This window comes from Branchiostoma floridae, unplaced genomic scaffold (assembly GCF_000003815.2).
Source record: "Branchiostoma floridae strain S238N-H82 unplaced genomic scaffold, Bfl_VNyyK Sc7u5tJ_1578, whole genome shotgun sequence".
Lineage (NCBI taxonomy): Eukaryota > Metazoa > Chordata > Leptocardii > Amphioxiformes > Branchiostomatidae > Branchiostoma > Branchiostoma floridae.
Genome location: NW_023365773.1, coordinates 11,327 through 34,587, shown reverse-complemented (window position 1 = coordinate 34,587; position 23,261 = coordinate 11,327). Strand labels below are relative to the sequence as shown.

General features: G+C 43.2%; 3 protein-coding genes across 7 annotated transcripts in view; 1 reads left to right on the top strand and 2 right to left on the bottom strand.

Annotated features, from left to right (window-relative positions):
• The window catches only part of LOC118408349 (ubiquitin carboxyl-terminal hydrolase 7-like), a 29,328-nt gene extending 23,912 nt beyond the window's left edge, over positions 1-5,416 (top strand). For 2 of the 3 annotated variants that reach the window (XM_035809052.1, XM_035809053.1), the window contains 6 exons: positions 830-981; positions 1,554-1,653; positions 2,248-2,486; positions 2,976-3,098; positions 3,546-3,717; positions 4,036-5,353. In XM_035809052.1, coding sequence (XP_035664945.1) covers positions 830-981; positions 1,554-1,653; positions 2,248-2,486; positions 2,976-3,098; positions 3,546-3,717; positions 4,036-4,356 — 1,107 coding nt within the window. In that variant the 3' untranslated portion in view covers positions 4,357-5,353. Of the gene's footprint in view, positions 1-829; positions 982-1,553; positions 1,654-2,247; positions 2,487-2,975; positions 3,099-3,545; positions 3,718-4,035 lie in introns of all 3 variants that reach the window. The other variant, XM_035809054.1, reaches the window with a different exon arrangement.
• Positions 4,305-10,637, bottom strand: LOC118408350. Of its 3 annotated transcripts, XM_035809056.1 has the most exons (4): positions 10,565-10,637; positions 10,043-10,108; positions 9,735-9,856; positions 4,305-9,526 (listed from the first exon to the last, which is right to left on the bottom strand). In XM_035809056.1, the coding sequence occupies exons 2-4, from the start codon at positions 10,105-10,107 to the stop codon at positions 6,621-6,623; spliced, it is 3,093 nt and encodes a 1,030-aa protein (XP_035664949.1). In that variant the 5' UTR covers position 10,108; positions 10,565-10,637; the 3' UTR covers positions 4,305-6,620. The 3 variants fall into 3 exon arrangements, with proteins under 3 accessions (XP_035664949.1, XP_035664950.1, XP_035664948.1); XM_035809057.1 differs by lacking the exon at positions 10,043-10,108; XM_035809055.1 differs by lacking the exon at positions 10,565-10,637 and having other exon boundaries at positions 10,043-10,444.
• An 873-nt stretch (positions 10,638-11,510) lies between these two features.
• LOC118408354 (26S proteasome non-ATPase regulatory subunit 13-like) lies at positions 11,511-22,587 on the bottom strand. Its single transcript, XM_035809061.1, is given in 12 exon segments — positions 11,511-12,149; positions 12,502-12,618; positions 13,543-13,686; positions 14,314-14,439; positions 14,894-14,973; positions 15,312-15,501; positions 18,419-18,496; positions 20,375-20,418; positions 20,646-20,701; positions 20,934-20,968; positions 21,393-21,471; positions 22,419-22,587. Coding segments are annotated over 12 exon segments (1,143 nt in total). The 5' UTR covers positions 22,517-22,587; the 3' UTR covers positions 11,511-12,053.
• Positions 22,588-23,261: the final 674 nt, after the last annotated feature.

Below are 23,261 nucleotides of genomic sequence, written 5' to 3'. Positions count from 1 at the left end.
TAGGACCAACTCCCTTTACATTACCTTTTTCAGATATCCTGTCACTGACTCAGTTTACATTTCATGCCTTTTTCACTTGACACCTGTGCAAAAGATTGAAATGATGTAGAAAAAAGAAACAGTGGGAGCAACACATCTGTACAAGGCGAATAAGAAAAGTCATATTTGTGGTAGAATTTGTGCATTTTGCCCGTCCCCAAACTTGGTGGAGCGTATCCAAGATTGCTCTAAAACCCCACAGCCTTGAAGGGGGAACCCTAACCCCTTGTAATTTGAATATTTGTCCTCCAGCACAGTGTAATTTGAATATTTGTGATTCTGCCTGCCCCAGGTGAAGCCTAACCTTGTGGAGTGTATCCAGGACTACTCTAAAACCCCCCAGTCTTGAAGGGGCAACCCCAACCCCTTGTAATTTGAATATTTGTCCTCCAGCACAAGGCTCCCCCTTGTAATTTGAATATTTGTCCTCCAGCACAGTGCTCCCCCTTGTAATTTGAATATTTCTCCTCCAGCACAGTGCTCCCCCTTGTAATTTGAATATTTGTCCTCCAGCACAGTGCTCCCCCTTGTAAGTTGAATATCTGTCCTCCAGCACAGTGTAATTTTAATATTTGTGCATTCTGTCCGTCCCCAGGTGAAGCCCAACTTGTTGGAGCATATCCAAGATTACTCTAAAACCCCACAGTCATTGCCCCCCTCCCTTGTAATTTGAATATTTGTCCTCCAGCACAGTGTAATTTGAATATTTGTCCTCCAGCACAGTGTAATTTGAATATTTGTCCTCCAGCACAGTGTAATTTGAATATTTGTGCATTCTGCCCATCCCCAGGTGAAGCCCAACCTTGTGGAGCGTATCCAGGACTACGAACTCCCGCTGGACAAGGCTCTGGACGAGCTCATGGACGGTGACATCATCATCTTCCAGAAGGACGATCCGGAGAATGAGGAGTGCGAACTCCCAACAGCTAAAGACTACTTCAGGTATTCCACATGAGACTACTACTGTAACAGAACTTTTCAAAGTTGGGGTAGCCAAGCATTATGGCTACCCCACTTCTGCCCAGCTGTAAAGGAGAAGGGCCCATATCCAATGTTACATTGTACAGGTGTATATTACTAGCACTTCTTTTTTTTTTTTTCTTTACTGCACACCACTTTTGTTTAATTGATTGCACCACCACCATCTGCCACACAAGGCATTATGCCAATGCATTGTTTTGTAGAGTATTGTGTAGATGATTGCCCATGTTGTGTGTTGCCCCTAGAATCTGTACTACTGTGTTAGGGTTAGGGTTAGAGTACCTACATGTGCTGTACCTTGTAGATGTACTTAATGTTCTGAATCCTGTCTCCCAGGGACCTATACTACTGTGTGGAGGGTTAGGGTTAGGATAAGGATACCTACTGTACCATGTAGATGCACTGACTGCCCATGTTGTGTATTCTATATACAAGGACCTGTACTACCTAGTGGAGGGTTAGGGTTAGGGTGAGAGTTATGGTACCTACTCTGTACCATGTAGAATGTACTGACATGTTCTGTGTTGCCCTAGGGACCTGTACTACCGAGTGGACGTGGTGTTCTGTGACAAGACGATTCCCAGCGATACTGGCTTCAACCTCGTCCTGTCTCAGAGAATGAACTACTTTCAGGTACGGGACTTCGAATTCCTTTCCAAACCCAATATCACATCACTTGTACATGTTTCAGTGACTTCTGTGTGAACTGGATGTAGAGCTCCCAAAGTTTGTGAGGTTGTAACAAAGTAATGATAGGAGTCAGTCGAGGGAGGGTTTGTATCTGAGGAGTGACGATACTATAGTATGAGTGAGAGAGTTCATTTTGGGGCAACCCTGTTCTTGGCCACAAATAACCAAATCCAATTACCTGGATCAGTAATTGAACCATCAGAAATTCTGAAACATATTTTCCCAGTTAAGAAAGTGCCATGGCATGTCTCCAGTTTATCTGTGCCAGTTATACTGACATTGTTATAATTATTTGTCGTGAAACTGTACTACAATCAGAGTGTCAACCCTACATGCTAAAATGGCTGCGGGACCAGACAAGGCACAGTGGAAATGTACAAAAACATTGAGGAGGACACACACTGATTTGTTGTGCCAGTGACAGTTTTAATCGATAAGAACTGTACATTTGCACCTGATGATGTTCGTCCATCGGGAGTCGATGAGGACCTAAGACCAGTATATTATATTATTATTATTATTGTTATTTGTCCCCAGGTTGCAAAGTGCGTTGCCCAGGAGCTGGGCACAGACCCCATGCTGCTGCAGTTCTTCAAGACGCAGGGTTACCGGGACGCGCCCGGTAACCCGCTGCGATGCACGTACGAGGGGACGCTGAAGGACCTCCTCAGCAACCTGAAGCAGCGCGGGCCCAAGAAGCTGTACTACCAGCGCCTCCGCATCCCCATCAACGAGCTGGAGAACAAGAGACAGTTCAAGTGCATCTTCGTTAACAGGTGAGACAGTTCAGGTGCATCTTCGTTAACAGGTGAGACAGTTCAAGTGTATCTTCATTAACAGGTGAGACAGTTCAAGTGCATCTTCGTTAACAGGTCAGGTTCATTGTACTGGGCTGCCTAGCTTTAAAGCTCCACTATGTAACATTTTGGCCTCAAAATGGAAACTTTGTTCAGTCTCAAGATCAAAACATTTAATATGTGAATGACAAGTACAATCTCTTCTCATTGTATTTGCATTGTTATTTTGTATTTTCGGCGTTTGTGAATTGTACAAAAACAAGAATTACAAGCTCTGCTGAGTTTCTGAAGCCATCTCAAAATAGACTCTACTGGTGATAACAAGGTAACTGTACAATAGTACATGTTGGTCAATGCAAAATTAGTATGCTGTAAAGTGGTACCACTTATCAATTGATAAAATTCATGATGAAGGAGGACCATGAGATGGTTTTGTGCCGAGTTGAATAATGATTGTTTGTTTTACAGTAAGTTGAAGGAGGACCGAGAGATGGTGTTGTACCCCAGTAAAAACGGCACCGTAGCGGACCTGTTGGAGGAGGCGGGGAAACAACTACAGCTGCCGCAGGACGGGGGATCGGGCAAGCTCAGGTACAGTCTAAACTTTACATCTTGTACACTAAGTAGTATTGACTCATTCTGCATTTTCGTTCTTTTGATGCTGAGTCACTCAAAAAAGTCCAAAGTAATCTTGTATCTTATCTAGTTGTAGAGATTGAATTTTGCTTAAACATTATATAACTAGATGGCCAACCTTCATCAATGTAATGAAAGTACATGTAATATATTTTCTTGTGGACTTGTTGAACTTAAATGAAGATAAAATAAACGTGAAAACAAACGACTGGGAGGAAAACTTTTTTTCACTCCTTGAAAATGTGATATGTACATGTATCAAGGTACCTTTCCCTCAGTCATTGTTTTCATGTTAATCTTACAGTTCAGCTTCTGTTTTTTTTGTTTTTTTTCAGATCAGAAAGCCAGCAATTTGAATTGGTGTTGCCATAAGGTCACATTTTCATATCGTCTTCCCCCCAGGTTACTAGAGGTCATTAGCAACAAGATCTTCTGCGTGCAGAAGGAAGACGTCTTGCTGGAGTGTCTGAACAGCCAGGGAACCAAGACGTACCGCATCGAGGAGATTCCTCAGGAGGAGCTCAGCATCCGGGAGGAGGAGCTACTCATCCACTGTGCACACTTCTCCAAGGAGGTGTGTATGAATGGATATAATTTTGATTGTATTTTTTCAGAAATAGTCATTTATGGCCATTCCATGAAATTTGATTGTTTTATTGCTGTAAATACAAGCAAGCTCATCTTTTAGAATATGATTTCTTATTGCTTTAAAGTACTTCCCTACTTTGCAGTGTTTGTATAAATGATTTCGTAAAAATCTAGTACGTAAATGTATATGTACAATAATTGTATATTAGCCAGGCTTATAAATAGCCTCCGGCTAGTTGGGTAACCCTGTCTGTATTTCTCTTTATACAACCGAATAGATCAGATCAATTTAAATCCCTTACAGGTGTTTGCGACGTTCGGTACGCCCTTCATGGTGAAGATCCGCCAGGGCGAGAGCTTCGCGGCAATCCGCGGGCAGATCCAGAAGAAGCTGGACGTCCCGGACAAGGAGTTCGAGAAGTACCAGTTCGCCATCATCGTGATGGGCCGCCAGACCTACATTCCTGAGGAGTACTCTGTCGAGCTGAAGGACTTCCTGCCCCAGATGGTCCCCGGGGGCGCCATGCAGCCCAAACCCTGGCTCGGCATCGACCACATCAACAAAACAGCCAAGAGATCGCGGCCGTACATGTACACAGAGAAAGCCATCAAGATCCACAATTGATGTACAGTTCTCACGGTTAAAGACTCAGATATCCGTGTCTGTAGAATCCATAGTTGTACAATTTGAGCTTTGTTCGAACACAGAGGAGATGATCACGATAAATTTTCCGTCAATCTCGCCGACCTTCATCAGATGTTTGAGTCTCTGTGCTGACTTTCTAGAAACCCGAAGGGTGATGATGTCAGCAGTGAATCAAAGGGGGTGGGAAGACAGAATCATCACGGTTCAGAGAAGGTTGGTGGGCTCTGATGAAGACTACCTCCTTCACAGTTATAGTTGCGGTAAAGTTAGTACAGTGAATCAGACGTCTGATGAAGATTGGAGAGATCAATTGATGGTGTTTTCCTTGTGTTGGAACAAAGCTGAAATTGTACAATTGATGTACAGTTTGTTAGGCTGGTAGCAGGCCTTGTGGATAGCCTGGTACGCAGGCGTGTTGGGTCGCAACATACAGGAGTTAGAGAGCAGCGAACTTGTGCAAGGGCACACGTGCTTACTAGGGGTTAAGGGTTAAAGGTCATTGTCAGTATGTTGGGGCGAATGTGCCTCATTTTTGTACCATTTAACCTTTGACCTGATAAGGGCAAAGTTGTACATCTTCAGTGCTGTCCTGATTCGTCAGCTGATTTCACAAATGAGCTGACCAAAAATTTTATGTATGAAATGCAAGTATAGTTTAGGTCACTCTAGAGATCAGTCCAGCCCACAAAATACATGTAGTAGTCTTGCTCCAAAATGGCATCTGTTTGAAATACTGGACAATACCCTCCATCAGTACAAGACATAGCACAGTAATTCTTGTGAGATTCAATTTTGTTAACAGAAACGTCTTTTCAACCCCTACAGCTTAAATGGAGTATTCCTTAGCCTTGTCTTTTGCCATCAGCCACAGCATCACAGAATGTACCATCTAGATATTGGAGGGGTGGGGCAGAAATGTTTTTCAAGAACAATTTGATTTGTGCAGAGATCAGAATTAAAGTTGTAAAAACTGTTCGGAAAGCTGGCGACATTTTCTTGGCAGTCATTTTCTTTGGACCAGAACTTGAAGACAAAAAAATGTATATTCGTGAAATGTGGTTGCTAGGACAACAAATATATGTTTAGTCAGCAAGAAAAAGGTTATATGCAGCATCCCATCAGGTAAATGCCACATTACTGATAGTAAAAAGGCTGTGATTGGCTAGTTGTGACAGTAGATCACCTTCCTGACAACAACTGACCAATCACAGAACTTGTTACTTTCCCATGCAAAACACAAGTGATTGGTTCATTCATCTCCATATCTCTTGCATCTGATTGGCTGCCAGAATACTTTGAAATCTGCCAATGACATTTCAGCAGTAAATAGTTCTGGTAGCAAGAACACAGCTGCACCACATGTATAAACGGTAGGGGGCGCACTTCGAAATCACAATGCAGGTCTGTATATTGGTCGCAACGTTTGAGAAACTTTGTAAAGAAAGATTCTACAAACGACTTTCTTAGCAATCCTTCTGATCCTTAAAGATTGTAGGAAAATTCAGAAAAGGGACGACACATGCCACTGAAGTTGTGTATTTGTACATGTTGGATCGGTAGGAAGGAAGGAGTTGTACCACACTGTATTTCCCAATGCCCAGCCCAACGGTCGGGTTATGTGAAGAAAGAAAGTTGTACATACATGTATTAAACTACTTGTTCTTTTGAAACCACGAAATTGTTGTCTTTTGTAGAACACAGAGGAACAAGGGAGCTGTGCTCTCACTCTCTAATGTTGTATGACGAAGTTGATTATTCATATAGTAAGGTTCTTTTAAACAACCAACAAGTTAGTACTCACTACCTTGATACTAACCTTCATCGCCGTAAGGTAGTACTCACTTCAACGTTTCGATGTCTGTCAGACACCATCAGGGTTAGAATGGCTGGATCTGCTTCTCGCTGCTACTTATAGCCGATGTAGGTGGCGCTGCAGCAGCGAGAATACCGTCCCAAACGTGAATCGGTTGGTATCCCCTCTCATTGGCTATAAATAGCAGCGAGAAGCAGATCCAGCCATTCTAACCCTGATAATGGTGTCTGGCAGACATCGAAACGTTGGAAGTAAGTACTCCCTGGTTGTGGTTAAAAGAACATTACTATGTGGGTAATAATTACCAACCTGATGAAATCATTTACGGAAGTTGCTTAAGTGGTTTACAGACGTACGCTGTAATCCAACATGGCGCAGATGACGTCAATTGAAAAGCCTGTATATCCAAAGTTTAAAGTTGGTAACTACATTACATCTCTAATGCCTGAACGATATAGCTTAGGCCTCTTTCTAAATCTCCAAGTTCCATCAAGGCGATAGCCAAGCTTTTAAGTGATCTAGCAATACTAGGATGTGTAGTGTCCTCCCCATAGATGCTCCGCTTCATCTTCAGCGACTCCTCATAATAGCTGACGGCCTTCTCGTGATCACCAAGAGCACTCCAAGCGTCCCCTAAGTTGTCCAGTACAATCGCTGTGGCAGGATGTGCAGTGCTCCCGCCATAGATGCTCCGCGCCATCTGTAGTGACTGTTCGTAGAGTTCGATTGCTTTTCTCTTATCTGATTTCATCCAAGCGTTACCCAAGTTGTTGAGGGACGTTGAAATGTCATCATGAGCCTTGTCATCATGGATAGTCCTCCGCATTTGTAGAGACTGCTCATGATAGCTGACGGCCTTTCTCGGATCATCAAGTTTGCCCCAAGCTAAACCCAGGTTGTCCAACGCCGCGGCGATATAAGAGTGCGCAGTGCTTTCTCCGTATATACTTTGCATCATCTGTAGTGCCTGTTCGTGATATTTGACGGCCTTCTTGTGATCACCAAGGTCGCTCCAGGCAGCACCCAGGTTCGTAAGTGATTGCGTAACGTCAGGATGTGGAGTGTTCTCACCATAGACACGTTGCCTCATCTGAAGCGATCGCTCATAATATTTAACGGCCTTTGTGAAATCACGAAGTTCCTTCCATGCATTCCCCATGTTGTTAAGCGTTAGGGCAGTGTCAGGGTGTGCAGCACTTTCACCATAGATATTTCGCTTCATCTGCAATGACTGTTCAAAGTAGCTGACGGCCGTTCTGTAGTCGCCCAAACTGGCCCAGCTGACACCCAAGTTGCTAAGTAACTGGGCAATGTCGGGATGTGCAGTGCCCTTCCCATGGATAGTCTGCATCATCTGCATGGACTGTTCATAATAGCTGACAGCATTTCTATAATCTCCAAGGTCCCTCAACTCATTCCCTAAGTTGTTGAGGGATGTGTAAATGCCAGGATGTGCAGTGTCTTCACCGTAGATAGTTCGCTTCATATTCAGTGATTGTTCGTGATAACATGCGGCCTTTCTGTGATCACCGAGGTCACTCCACGTGTTGGCTAAGTTGTTGAGCGATGCGGCAATGTCAGGATGTGCCTTATTCTCCCCATATATAGTCTGTCTCATCTTAAGTGACTGTTCATGATAGCTAACTGCTTTTCTATTGTCACCAAGATTTTGACAGGCGGTACCCAGATCATTTAGTGAGCGGGCAATGTCAAGATGTGGAGTGTTTTCGCCATGTGTTGCTATATCTTTCTGTAGTGCCTCTTCCCTGTACGTCCTTGATGATTTGTAATCACACAGACTTTCGTATACTGCTGCCTTTAGTTTCGGAGAATTGTCAAAGAGAACTGATGGCTCATTCTGTACCTGCCTCTCTTTTAATTGTGTTGAAAAAATTGAATTGAAAAATTGATTTGACATAAAGTCCCTTAATGGCCCTGCTGTGTTGTAGTACCTCAGGAGCTGCTTTGCATTTGAGAAGAAGAAGACTTTCTGCAGGTTTTCCCCGATATCCGTGTCTGTCGACATAGACGATAAGGCTGACATGTTCTCCACCTGCCCACGGTTGTTCATGTATGTCCGCAGCCTCAGTTCTGCTGAGATGCTGACCAGCACCATCAGGTGATGCGCGTTCTCACTGCTGATGACTCCGTTCTTGTGCATCTTCTCTATGGTCTCCCAGATTGACGTCGGCTGTATGTTGCGCAGTAACGCCCAGCAAGAGACGACAAGGCTTGAGAACCGGTACATTTCTTTCTTCACATCCAAAAGCCTGGCTACCGGAGCCAGGTTTATGAAGGTTTGAGTATTCTCACTCAACATTGCCTCCGTCATACGGAGTAGAACTTTTCCCTCCTCTTTCTGAAGTTGCTGACCACAAAGAGACAAATATTCATCAACTAAGTTCTGTTGTCCAGTAACCAAGCAAACGTTCCCTAAGATGGCCGCCAGGTGGTAGCCTTTCTTAAGATGTTGCGTGACATCATCTCTAAGAACTTTAGCCATGCTGCATGGGGATCGAATAAGTTCAGCTGTTGTATCCCTGCCCAGTGGAGTCTTGCAGGCATGCGGCATGGCTCCATCTAACGCAAACCCGCGCGGTGTGACAGAGTCGTAGAACCAGTTGTCCAGCTGGTCGTCTGAGGAGAAGTCATTGAGCGATTTGATCGCCATGGCCGGAAGAATGGTTTCTCCCAGGTTGATGACTTTGAGATGCAAGTAATGAGTAAGATTACGGAAATAGCTGACATTATCGTATGTTTCCTCTTCTACCAAAATGGCGAATTCCAGATCAGAGTACGGAGTTACCAATCCTGTGGCTTGTGAACCCAAACCTATCATGGCGTACTTACAGGGAGGGGGACCCATTACCTCCATACATTCATCTACAAGGCTGGAAATGAACGCTCTTCGCTTGTCAACAATTGTCTCAAACAAGGCTCTGATTTCTTCCGCTCTCTTCTTCTCCACTTCTCTTATCTTCGGGTCGTCATCATCAAGGCTGTAAGGGTCTACCTGTTGTTCAATTCTTTTCATCTCTCTTTCTACGAAGTCTCGGTCTTCTTTCAGCAACAATTTGTGTTTCTCTGCGTCTCCGATGTCCATAGTTTGTTCTTGATTCAGCACGTGCTTAATAAACGACCTGGTTATTTCTAGGATTATTTGTTTAATGCCATCGTCTCTATCGTCTGCCCTTGCTCTGACCAGTGCTGCATTACAGAGAGCTGCAGCCTTGGTGAAATCTCCTCCATCTCTTGACTGCATTCCTTTCTTCAGGTAGACTTCACCCAACTTGAACAAGGGCTCTGCCTCTTTGCAGTGTTGATCTGAGTTTGAATCTGTTGTAAACATGAGTTTCAGGTCATAAATCGTAATCCTAATTTTCATTTCTCGGTAAACGTGCAAAATCACGTCAACAATAGTTGCATATTACACATTGTCGACTCGGGGCATTGTATTCTAAAGCTTCCTGCTGTTTCGTTTATGATACTAGTGGTGGTCTGTTCTAAGATTTAAATTTGACATGAACAGTCTTTGGAAACTGACCTTTGACATGGACAGACTTGAGTGCAGCAGCAAAGCGTTGTTCTGCCGTGTCCAGGTCCCCTGTCTGCAGGGCCCTGCAGCCCTCCTGTAGCTGTTCTGCCATGCCCATGTCCGTCGTTGAACTATGGATACAAACGCGATCCAACTTTGAAGTACTTCATTTTCAAAGTTAGATTCCAAAGAAAAAGGAGGGACTATACCGTGAAGATTGATGTAACATTTGCAAATTGCTGTTATTGTTTTGGGTCACTAGCTGCAGACAAAAACAGCATCTTCAAATTCAATACTATTTAGGAACGCATACAAACCTGTCAGAGCCTTCCCGTGATTCCTGGCTATTCCCTAGCCTGGTGTCACCCTCTCCTGAAGCCATTCTATAACGTAAGAGACAACCTTTAATTTTTCCTATGCTGGTAATCTTCTTTTCATGTGTAAAGGTAAAATCGTACATATCTTTTAATAGGGGAAGTTCCCCTACAGTAACTAACAAAGCCGCTAGGTGGCAATATAATGCCTGCATGCTGTCGGGAACCTAAGGAAGTAACGTTACATGCGTGTGTGCTCTGGGATTTACCTGTCGCGGAATTACCCTGATGACGTAACAGTCTCAGTTTAGAACCCGTGACGTTAACAATGACGACATATTGATACATTTTGGCCCCCGAACTAACCCCACATGCACCCTAAACGTGTCTATTGCTGGTGTTAAGATTACAGCTTGTCCGTATGTCATCCTGGCCTATGACGAACACGGCAAACGGCAAAGTTAAACACATCTATAGTACATAGCATCGCCTCCCTCTCCCCTGACACACGCTACAAACACTCACCTTCTTGTATCTTTGAACACCTGTCTGATTCACAGATTTTACCTCCAAACCTGGCCTGTATGTTAGTAATAAAGTTATCTACTTAGAAGGCGTAATTTCTAGTCCTACTAGTAGACCGAGGGGCAGCAGCAAAAACCAACCGTCCCAACTCGCGTCTGGCACCAGCGAAACAGGAAGTGCGCAGGTGTTGGCACCTTTTGTACAGCGTGGGGGAGTCTGGGAAGGGGGATTCCCCTTGTTACTTAGGAAAGGTGAGTAGATTTTCAGTCCAAGATCAGTCAGTAGGCTGTCTTTCACAAGCGAGAAAACATTTTAGCATCCTATCAATGGATCTTTCTGTGGGGAAAGACAAAGGGGACAACATTTTCCACTAAAATCTAACAGTATTTTCTGCCTTAACGTTGTGTAGCTGTAAAAGTATCCACAGTCATGACTGCACAAGTTTGCTGTTCTCCTATGCCCACATATATCAGGTCACTGCTTGACGTCATCGGAAATTCCATTCCGTCATGGGAGTCCCCTCATGCCGTGTGTTTCGGATCTTTGTTCTCTGGACTGTTACATTACGCAAGGACAACTCATCAGAAAATACATCCACTGATATAAATAATAATAATATCGGGTGTATTTGCAGCCAGTGCCATAGGCAGGTACCCAATGTGTTGAGTAATGAGGCTGTTTAACGTGGTCGAGGCACCTCCTCGAGCACGGGACCCCCGTTTTGAGTCCCTCCCGGAAGACGATTTCGTGGAAAGCTTCGTGAGGCTACAGCAATCCGGACGTCCTTGGTTGGTCTCCCATCCAAGCACTGTCCGGACCGCGCGTTGCTTAACTTCCGAGATCAAGGTTGTTGTGTGCTTGGTGAAGTTGATACTGTCTGTGACATTTGAGATCTTATCCCTCAAATAAGAAAATAAGAAAACAGTGTACAAGCATAACTCAACGATTGTCAGCAGATAGACAAGATGTTTATTCATCTGTTACCATGGTTACATACACAATGTCATTTGTAAACACAACTTATAATTTAAAAAATGCATCTAACATATAGGCTGTGTATATATGTATGTATAAGGTCAATGTCTAACTGTTTTCAACAGATGACATACAAAAACTGTTAGTATAATTCTTGACACTATTTTGTAGCTGTGTTTTATCTATCCTCCAACTCTCTACTGATGAAAGTGGTAATTAATTATTACAGAACAAGAACATAGACTATTGAAGGACCCCCCTTTCCTGTACTGCTTTAAAGTACAGATAATATATGTGAAGTACTGTAACAGTAAATTCACTTTTCTCGCAGGGAATTAATGTCGTGGTTTTCAATCTGCTTCAAGTTCAAAGTCAGCACAATTCTTTAGAACAGTAGAAATTCACTGGAAACACAAATTTGCAGTGTCAAGATTTACAGCAAGTTTGCTTCCTAGTTTCCCTCGTCCCCATGACATATTAACCCTGAACTTTGACCTAATCGATGCACTATGACCTATGTCAGCAGGTCGGTTGCTTTGACCTCCACCATCATCTCCATGGAGTTGACGTCTCCGCACCACATGTCTAACCTGTCCTTCATCTTCCTGATCTGGAACAACAGGTGTTCAAGGTCATTCCACAAGCATTCAAGGTCATTTGGGAACTTACTACGTTAGAAGTGTCTTAACAGAATGTTAAGCTATGTGTGATTCAAAATCCCTGTCTGGAACAAAAAGGGAACAAGGTCATCCAGGAATTTACTACTTAAGAAGGGTTATACAAATATCAAATGTTTGACTGTTGACAATATCGACATTGGACACAAAGATGTGGCTGGTCCAGCACCCAGGTCATGTGTACAAACAAACAAACAGATGTTTACCTGTGAGATGTCCAGCACCCTGGGCTGTACCCAGGTCATGTTTACAAACAAACAAACAAACAAACAAACAGATGTTTACCTGTGAGATGTCCAGCACCCTAGGCTGTACCCATGTCATGTGCACCTTGGAGTCCACCTGGTCGATATGACCTTTGACCAGCCCCAGGGACAACGCCTTCATCACCAGCAGTTCCACCTGGAAATGACATCATGGTTACCATGGTTACAGCATCATGTCGTAACAAACATCAGGGTTACGTCTTTGAAAAAAATGGAAATCTAATTTGGGGTGCAAATTTCTAGCATCCTTTAATCTTACTGTTAAAGGCATACTACGGGATTTTTGAACAAAACAAAAAGTAGCTTTTCCTACTTTTTCTTTACATTGTTAGCTCAATCAACCCTATAGCATTGCATACCAAAATTCATGGAGAGATGCTGCGACATCAATGCACCACATTATGATGTATAAAAATTGTGATCTTCCAAGAAACAGATGGGCACAGGCTGGTTACTGCCTCTGTGTGTTGTTGTTTCTTGCTTATCAGCCTGGCTTCCCAGTGGGGGGCCAGTTGACAGTTCCTCTGAGTACAGTAGACTAGCTTTCTGTACAAGGTTTCTTGCAGTTTTGAAGGGAATATGACCTTAGCTTGTTGATATCCTACAAAATAGACTAATAAGTTCATGATTATATGCTATTTTAGAATGATTAGATATAGGTGTTTCCAAAGAAGATCTCCATTGTGTTCTTTATCTGCAGTCTGCCATGTATGTGCTAACTGATTACCCCACCCCGGGGGACCTACCGGTGGCAAGCAAGACCTGGAGGGTCTAACTTGGGGGGACACAAGGTTACAGGGTGCCTAGAGCGGAATGTTTGTAGGCTAATCCTTTACGTTGCAAACGTGAAATAATGACACAAAAGTGTCAAAAAGTGACAAAAAGTAGTAGTAAATCTGATATTTCTTAATTCTAGAATATTTCAAATTTGAGCGCAAAAAACTGCGTAGTATGCCTTTAACAAACATTTTGTGAAAATTCTTTGTCTGCTAGGTAATAGCTCATCGCAAACAGAGAAGTTGGTTATCTGGAAGGACTCTTGTAAGAATGCTTGACTGACCTCTTCCACGGGCAGCTTGGCCTCCTTAGAAATCTCCTGGAAGGTCAGCTGTCTGTTGTTGGCAGGTCGTGTGAAGGTCATCTCCATCAGGCACAGCAGCCGCACCTTCTGCTGCAGGGACAGCTCATTGGCTGCCAGGTCAGGCTGGGGCAAAGGTTAGAGGTGAAAAGTCAACTTTAATATTGTACAAGGCCAGCTCATTGGCTGCCAGGTCAGGCTGGGGCAAAGGTTACAGGTGAAAGGTCAACTTCAGTACAGTAGAAGCCAGTTAAATGCACAACGGATTAATGCACACTTCTGTTAACCGCATGGAATCCCAAAATCCCAAACTGGTGCGGCCCACCTAGATAGCTTCGCATTATTGCACCATCCGGATAATTGCACGAAAGTTACTGGCAAACAGGCCGTGCAATTAAGCGGCTTCTACTGTATTGTACAGTGCCAGTTGATTGCCACCCAGGTCAGACTAATGTAAACGTCAAAGTCAAATTTAGTTGCGTGCAGCAGGAGCTCAATGGCTTGATCTAGATGAGAACTGTTTACATCTTTGACACATATCCAGTTGAAACCGTGAACAAGCTTATACATTCATATAATGTAACTGTTATTGTATCCAACCTTTCATGTTAGAAACAATGACACTGCCTGTGCCTGCCATTTTGGCTGTATTTTCTGGATGGTGATCATGTGTGAATTGCAGAGTGCGATGCAGCCGGCATGTATCACAATATCACAAAGGCACATTAATAAATACATCAAAAACCCCAGTACCTGTGCCTGCCATTTGGGGCGCAGTTTCTCGATGGCTGCCAGGTTGCCGGCGTTGAAGGCGTACAGCAGGTCCACTAACCACTGCTTATCTGTGTTCCTCAGGGAGTCAAGTACGGGGTGGGCCAGCTGGAGGGCAAAGGTCAGGGGGTAAGGGTCAGGGGTTGGCGTTGTCTTACACAGTTACATGTAATTTCAAAAACATGCAGCAACAAATGAAATCCTTCTGCATGAAAATACAGTCTTCCAGATTGGATTTGTTGGTGCCTTTAAAGTCTTAAAGATATCATATCATGTTATCTTTAAGTAACTAAAAGTCAGGTATTTCATCTTTCTCTTTTTACTTTTCATCTTCTTTATCTTTATGTATGGTTACACTAAATTATGCATTTTTGTTCCATTCTCTACACTTAAAATATACAGCATTATAGTGTAAACAAGGTTACTTAAAAAAGCATTAAAAAAATGATAAAATCAGTATAATGAAGTTTACATCAAGTTCCAATATTGATTGCCTTCAAGTATACCTTTTATCTCTAATCCGTAAAAAGGGCTTTTTGTTTTAGTATCTGAAACATCTCACCAGCTCTCCAAAGTTGTACACTCCTTCACCCAGCAACGCTGCAAGGCCAAGGTTAAAGGCTCGTTCACGCTGCTCGTCAACTGAAAAATACGCAAAAAATTAAACTAAGTGATATCGATCCAGTTAAGCTCACAGAAGAACTATTCATCCTAATAACACGACTCTGTAAATGGATGTATTTCCTTGTATATTGTATTACTTAAAAAATTTTTCAAAGTAAAAATTCAAGATGTCAAGATGAAAACAAAAGGCTGAGAGGAAATCTCGAATCTGACTTCATTCCCTCCCTGAAAGGTACAGACTTTCCCTTAGACTCATTTTCACGTTGTTTCTCCTACTTAACACAGTATTTCTTCAAGACTAATAGCGAAGAAACAAATTTTGCAGTACGCCCCCCTCATATCCCAGGGTTCCTCACCAGGGATGTCTGTGATCTCCATACAGCCCAGGAAGCGGAGCGCCTCGCGGTAGAAGTCGGCGTGCGACCCCATGATGCGGTGGTAGCTACTCGAGAGGTCGTAGAACCGCCCGTGGACCGTGGTCACCCCGTCGATGTTGTCAACCATAGCGCCCGCTTGTTCTACTATGGTCTGGAAGAGAGGAATTTGCTTAATATGAGGGCATGAACTTTTACCGTGGTGTTGTTTCACACTAGGAGGGAATGGGAATGTTTGAAGTATTACACTAGAATTACAAAACACATAGTTGCAGTGTTATGCTTGTTCCACTACAGTCTATAACTAGTACAAGGGAAGTAGTCGTCGATATAGGTTAGACATCCGGGTAATAAGATACGCCAAAAAAACAGTTACTCAAACAACTGGATATGGTTTTGGAAATGGTCAGACGCTTCAGGTAGCATCCACTATCATTCGTCTGTGTCTATAACAAATCAGTTGACCAATCAAACTTCTTCTTACAAACACATAAGGGGCTAACCTTAACTAAGAACAGTTTGCCTTGGTGTAGGATAAATGTACCAATAGCAGAGCTTGTAACAAATGAGTTGACCAATAGGGCGTGCTGTTCCAGACTCACCTTGACTTCAGGCAGGCTTATTAGTTCTGACGGAGGTGGATGGTGCCCATCGTAGTCATACACAGGATAACAGCCTCCTCATTCCCCTTCACCTGGACAGTACACACAGGAGTTAACACAATATTAGTTCTGACGGAGGTGGATGGTGCCCATCGTAGTCATACACAGGATAACAGCCTCCTCATTCCCCTTCACCTGGACAGTACACACAGGAGTTAACACAATATTAGTTCTGACGGAGGTGGATGGTGCCCATCGTAGTCATACACAGGATAACAGCCTCCTCATTCCCCTTCACCTGGACAGTACACACAGGAGTTAACACAATATTAGTTCTGACGGAGGTGGATGGTGCCCATCGTAGTCATACACAGGATAACAGCCTCCTCATTCCCCTTCACCTGGACAGTACACACAGGAGTTAACACAATATTAGTTCTGACGGAGGTGGATGGTGCCCATCGTAGTCATACACAGGATAACAGCCTCCTCATTCCCCTTCACCTGGACAGTACACACAGGAGTTAACACAATATTAGTTCTGACGGAGGTGGATGGTGCCCATCGTAGTCATACACAGGATAACAGCCTCCTCATTCCCCTTCACCTGGACAGTACACACAGGAGTTAACACAATATTAGTTCTGACGGAGGTGGATGGTGCCCATCGTAGTCATACACAGGATAACGGCCTCTTCATTCCCCTTCACCTGGACAGTACACACAAGGAGTTAACACAATATTAGTTCTGACGGAGGTGGATGGTGCCCATCGTAGTCATACACAGGATAACGGCCTCTTCATTCCCCTTCACCTGGACAGTACACACAGGAGTTATAACAATATTAGTTCTGACGGAGGTGGATGGTGCCCATCGTTGTCATACACAGGATAACTGCCTCCTCATTACCCTTCACCTGGACAGTACACACAGGAGTTAACACAATATTAGTTCTGACGGAGGTGGATGGTGCCCATCGTAGTCATACACAGGATAACAGCCTCCTCATTCCCCTTCACCTGGACAGTACACACAGGAGTTAACACAATATTAGTTCTGACGGAGGTGGATGGTGCCCATCGTAGTCATACACAGGATCACGGCCTCCTCATTCCCCTTCACCTGGACAGTACACACAGGAGTTAACACAATATTAGTTCTGACGGAGGTGGATGGTGCCCATCGTAGTCATACACAGGATCACGGCCTCCTCATTCCCCTTCACCTGGACAGTACACACAGGAGTTAACACAATATTAGTTCTGACGGAGGTGGATGGTGCCCATCGTAGTCATACACAGGATAACAGCCTCCTCATTCCCCTTCACCTGGGTAGTACACACAGGAGTTAACACAATATTAGTTCTGACGGAGGTGTATGGTGCCCATCGTAGTCATACACAGGATAACAGCCTCCTCATTCCCCTTCACCTGGACAGTACACACAGGAGTTAACACAATATTAGTTCTGACGGAGGTGTATGGTGCCCATCGTAGTCATACACAGGATAACAGCCTCCTCATTCCCCTTCACCTGGGTAGTACACACAGGAGTTAACACAATATTAGTTCTGACGGAGGTGGATGGTGCCCATCGTAGTCATACACAGGATAACAGCCTCCTCATTCCCCTTCACCTGGGTAGTACACACAGGAGTTAACACAATATTAGTTCTGACGGAGGTGTATGGTGCCCATCGTAGTCATACACAGGATAACAGCCTCCTCATTCCCCTTCACCTGGACAGTACACACAGGAGTTAACACAATATTAGTTCTGACGGAGGTGGATGGTGCCCATCGTAGTCATACACAGGATAACAGCCTCCTCATTCCCCTTCACCTGGACAGTACACACAGGAGTTAACACAATATTAGTTCTGACGGAGGTGGATGGTGCCCATCGTAGTCATACACAGGATAACAGCCTCCTCATTCCCCTTCACCTGGACATTACACACAGGAGTTATAACAATATTAGTTCTGACGGAGGTGGATGGTGCCCATCGTAGTCATACACAGGATAACGGCCTCTTCATTCCCCTTCACCTGGACAGTACACACAGGAGTTAACACAATATTAGTTCTGACGGAGGTGGATGGTGCCCATCGTAGTCATACACAGGATAACGGCCTCTTCATTCCCCTTCACCTGGACAGTACACACAGGAGTTATCACAATATTAGTTCTGACGGAGGTGTATGGTGCCCATCGTAGTCATACACAGGATAACAGCCTCCTCATTCCCCTTCACCTGGGTAGTACACACAGGAGTTAACACAATATTAGTTCTGACGGAGGTGGATGGTGCCCATCGTAGTCATACACAGGATAACAGCCTCCTCATTCCCCTTCACCTGGGTAGTACACACAGGAGTTAACACAATATTAGTTCTGACGGAGGTGTATGGTGCCCATCGTAGTCATACACAGGATAACAGCCTCCTCATTCCCCTTCACCTGGACAGTACACACAGGAGTTAACACAATATTAGTTCTGACGGAGGTGGATGGTGCCCATCGTAGTCATGCACAGGATAACGGCCTCCTCATTCCCCTTCACCTGGGTAGTACACATAGGAGTCAGCACAAAAACTGGAATTCTAGCTTACTGTATTTTACTTGCATAAGGCCTAGGAAAAAAACATGTTGTGTTTCCTGTTTCCCTACCTACCCTAAAAAAACCTGCCGACCCTAGACTTTTTTTGGGGTGGGCAGTGGAGTCACATAGCTACCAGTTAGAATTTTTATTCAGCCTGCTTCCTATTGAAGTAAAACAGTTGCTTGTCCCATCTAATGAAGGATAAATGTATCTATCATGCACAAAATTAAAGTTTGACATTGAAAGACAAGTGTCATTATGTATTTCAGTTTACTTTGTTCAACTGTATTGTAATATGTATCAGTAGAGTTTTGGTCAGACTAAAAAAAAATACAAGAAAAAAAAAAGATAATCCCTACCTACCGACCCTAATTTTTTCAGGACTGAAACAGGAAACACAACATTTTTTTTCCTAGGCCTAAAGGGCATAGAACGATGACATAGCTAATGGTTAGAATTCACATTTAGTAGGCTGGGGATGGGGAACAACAGAGTCTGACGTTAAACCAGATAGTGAGTGAGTGTGTGAGTAGGCTAATGGTCCATATTGAAGGTAGTCCCATAGCCTTTTAAGGCTGTACACTGTACAGTGGTAGAAATACATTTTTCCGGTGTTCTGCAATATTGCAGATAATGTCAAAATTTTCTTCTGCAATTTGAAAATATTTTCTGCAAACACATGGTTCCAAACATCCGTCTCAACATAATAATGCCTTGCATTTAAATCATATCTAGTTTTGGAATGCATAGCATTACTGTAATTCTTTATTCTCTCACTCTATTTTAATGTCAGTCTTCAAAGATGATCCTACTTTGCAGGGAAATTAGCATTCCCTGATACCACCATAGGTCTTTTATCCAACTCGCCATGTCACTACCAGCTACCACAGCTTCAAGTATACCAATCAATTCATAAATGCATTAGTTATTATCTCATTCACTTTCACACAACATACTAATAAAGGTACACCAAAAAGCAACTGGATATGATTTTGGGAAACAGATGTTTCAGGCAGCAACCACCTTTTGTCAGTGACACTGAGCAGATTTATTGAAGAGCAGGTTTCATACCCTAACTAAGTATGAATTGATATGCAAAGGAGGTGAAGACAACTTTAAGATTGTATAATAGGAAACAAAACCAAGACAAAGTCAAGACAACTTACAGGAGCTAAATGTTGTCTTGTAGGGGTGAGGATGCCACTAGTTTGCTAACACATAAGAACCATTGAATCCCAATCCTGATTTTTTTCTTTCTGCAAAATTGCAGATTCTTTAATTTTTCTTCTGCAATCTTGAAAATCCTTCTGCAAATTGCAGATTGCAGATGGGTATTTCGAACACTGCACTGTAATTTGTATGGTTCATTCCTGTGTGTCTGTTGTGTTGAAAAGACCACAGGAAGAATAGCTAATATATTGTACATGTACATGTATATTATGCTAAATGTGGATCTGAGTAAAGTCAAAGGGACAGTGGGTAGTTATCCACTGTGTCTAGGACTAGAACGTGATATTGGGAGGCAGAGCCCATCCCTTTTCTTCCGTCGCCTTTTACCTCCACAACCAAAGTCAGTTACCCATTTTTAGACCTGGGTTGAGTGGGGGAAAGTCGTGAGAAGGGCACAAGATTGGCTACATGACAGGATTTGAACCCAGGACCTCTGGGTTCTGGGACAAACAATCTGCTGTTACAGTTACACCAAATGACCCAACGGTAGACGTATTGAGGATTTAAAACAAAAGGTAGATATTCTTTTCTCTGCTAATCCTTCAGCACTGATGTGTGATGTTCCAAACTACTCCCAGTAATTGTGAGACAGTTATTCCCCAGTCTTACCTTTTCCTTAGTCTTCTCCAGGAATGAGACGGCTTCAGCTGGGTCTGAAAGAGAAAATGTAGTTCGTTATGTTAACTCCTATCTTTAGCCTATTTGATATTTGTATCACTTCATAATTCTGTTTGTAAGTTTTTTTAAGAGATCAAGAGGAACCTTCCTTATATTGACAACACTGCAAATTTTGCTATCCTTAATACGGTATGAGTTTTGTGATAATCAAATTTTCTAACATTTGTGACTGATGCTATTACAAATATGTATCAACTCCTACCTTTGATCTGTTTGATTATGATCAGGATGATTTCCACCAGAGACAAGGGGTTGATTCTGAAAAATAAACACAATAGTCAGAACATGGGAGTACATGGCATCTGCAATGTGGAAATTGTTGTAACTTAGTACATGTACTATAAAACTCTCTGACTGCTTCACAACACTGCCATTACTTCCTTTTACAGTTAGTTTATGATTTTTAAAAGTTTTGACATTAGGACATTATTGGGTTATGCAGTATAGTTTGTAACTGCCTATTGGGTGAACAGTGCAAGGTAATACTGACCTGTGTTCAAAATCCACCAGGAAATTCTCATACATCTGCAAGAAAACATATTGAGAAACTGATTATACTACAGTCTCCTGATAATAGATCTCAGCACAGATTTTTTTCTATATCATATATTTCTATCTCTGTAAAAATGTAGCTACAGCATAATCATTTAAAAACTTCTCTTATGGTATGAAGATACATTTGTAATTGTGGATCCCACCAAACTTTTCAAAGAGATAACATACAGTCACGACTCACATACTTATATTTCTGTTGGGCTCAGAAAAAGACATCATTATAAGCTAGTTCACAGTTTGGAGTGCAAATGGGCAGAATGATGCATTGTGGGTAACGTGCATATGTTGAAGGCCCTTGGAAAGACTGGCCAGGAGCCTTTGACACATTACCCACAATGCACCATACTGCACATGCACAGTTGTAACTGTGAAATAGCTTTTTGTTTGACCTCACCTTGAGTAGCCCATCTCCTTGTGCAAAGTGGGGACTGTTCACAAACGTCGTCAGCTGGAGGGTGAGCTGATGCCACAGTCTGGGAAGGTACAGACGATACATAAGGAGGGTGAGTTTGGTGGTTACAAGTAGGCGGTGTTGGATACAAGACACGTGACTTTTTTTCCCACAAGGATGGCCAAGTCTTTATTTAATATTCATCACAGGGACACAGCCTACATAAATTTGATCTGGCCGCAAGGGGCGCTTTTGAGAGGGAAAATGGCATCTCCATTGCAATTCGCCCATTCAAACTTCTACGGGAGCCGGACCCCTAGTGACACGGCCCGCACGGCCCGGTAAATTGGGTCCAGCTGGCCCGCGCCGAGCGCGCGACCCGCGCGCGCGGGGCTTGTCGTTATGACTAAAGCCCTGCGATACCTTTTCTGTCCAGGATAACATACAGGAAGCATAATTTCTTAGTTGGAAGGGAGGCTGGATACCTTTTCACAAAGAAAATTGTCCGATTTTAGCAGGTAAGATAACAAATCCACCGCCCGGAGCAAATGCATCATAGGCATCATATATGTTTCCCTGTGTTCATGGAGCGCTATTGCATCGCCATGTCTTGTTATACAGTTCATTTTCTTGGAAAATTACGGAACTGTTGTGCCAAACTGCCAGAGGCATCCTACTATCCCTCTCGTCGTCTGCTTTCAAAGATTTATTCATTTCATATGTGCTTTGATGACACATAGAATAATAGATTCTGATAGAATTTTCTCGATGTTTTGCTGTTTTTGTCCTTCAGCCTCACATAATTTTTACACAGAAAACGTTTGACACAAATAACTTCTCTTGTAAATGTAAGATATTGTCATCAACACTAAAGTTACTTGTAGCTGTTATAGCCAAAATCATGGTACAGCTGTATTCTACAGCTCGTGGGGAGGGGGGCATAGTGTGTTTTGATGACTCACGAACACAAATTTTAAGACAAGTTTGTCGGCGATTTCGAGGCGGTAAAACAAATAAAACCACACGTACTTCTTGTTGTAGAGCTCCTCTAGTTTCTCCCACTCGGTGGAGAGGTCGGACGGCCCGAGAGCCTTCTGCTCGGAGAGGAAAGCCGGCACGTCCCGCATGGTTCCGTATCACAGCACGGTTTCACTACAAAATGGCGAGTCTCGGTAAATCTCGCCGAGAAGCAACTCTCGCGAGATGTAGTGTGGAATAACACACTTTTGACTCGAGGGGCCTCACAAATGTTAATAGTTTCCTAAAACATCACAGTTTTTCTAAGCAATTTATGTTAACAATAATGATTTGAATAGTTCATGAAAATAATACAACAAATTGTAGGTAATCATGTGCAAGTGTTGATGAAAAATTCCAATTAAAATATTTCTTCCCCTTAAAAAACTGGAATAGTCCTTTATTATCTTCAATCAGCTGGGACTTCGAGCTCGGGACTTCATACGACCATCGACCAAGGAGCTCTGTATAAAAGCTCCTTGATACGACCACAAGACTGTAGACAGCTCTTACTAGTTAAAGTTACAGGTAAGTTTTCAGTAACAGGTGAGGTAAGGATTCAGCGGTAAGGATAATGAAGAAGATTCAAACAGTTATCCACTGCCAGTCAGGGCTCGAAATACCACCTGCATATGCAGGTAAGTGCAGGTAAAATTGGAGTTGTGCAGGTATTTCTGATGTCTGCCTGCACCTAACCTGCACTGGTCCATGTACTGGGTTTTATATAATAAATGTCCTATGATGTATACTTTTAGGTGCATGTGGATTGTTATTAGCTGTGTAACAGTGGTGTTCAAGGACTGCTAAACCGAAGACGCCTAACGGCTTAAGCCTTTATGGCCGAACGGTTTGCAC

Coding starts and splice junctions, on each gene's coding strand:
- LOC118408350 (XM_035809055.1), bottom strand. CDS start 10,254: ATGCAGGCATTATATTGCCACCTAGCGGCTTTGTTAGTTACTGTAGGG. Junction 9,857..10,042: donor TCACGGGAAGGCTCTGACAG/GTTTGTATGCGT, acceptor TTGTATCCATAG/TTCAACGACGGACATGGGCA. Junction 9,527..9,734: donor CAAGTCTGTCCATGTCAAAG/GTCAGTTTCCAA, acceptor TGTTTACAACAG/ATTCAAACTCAGATCAACAC.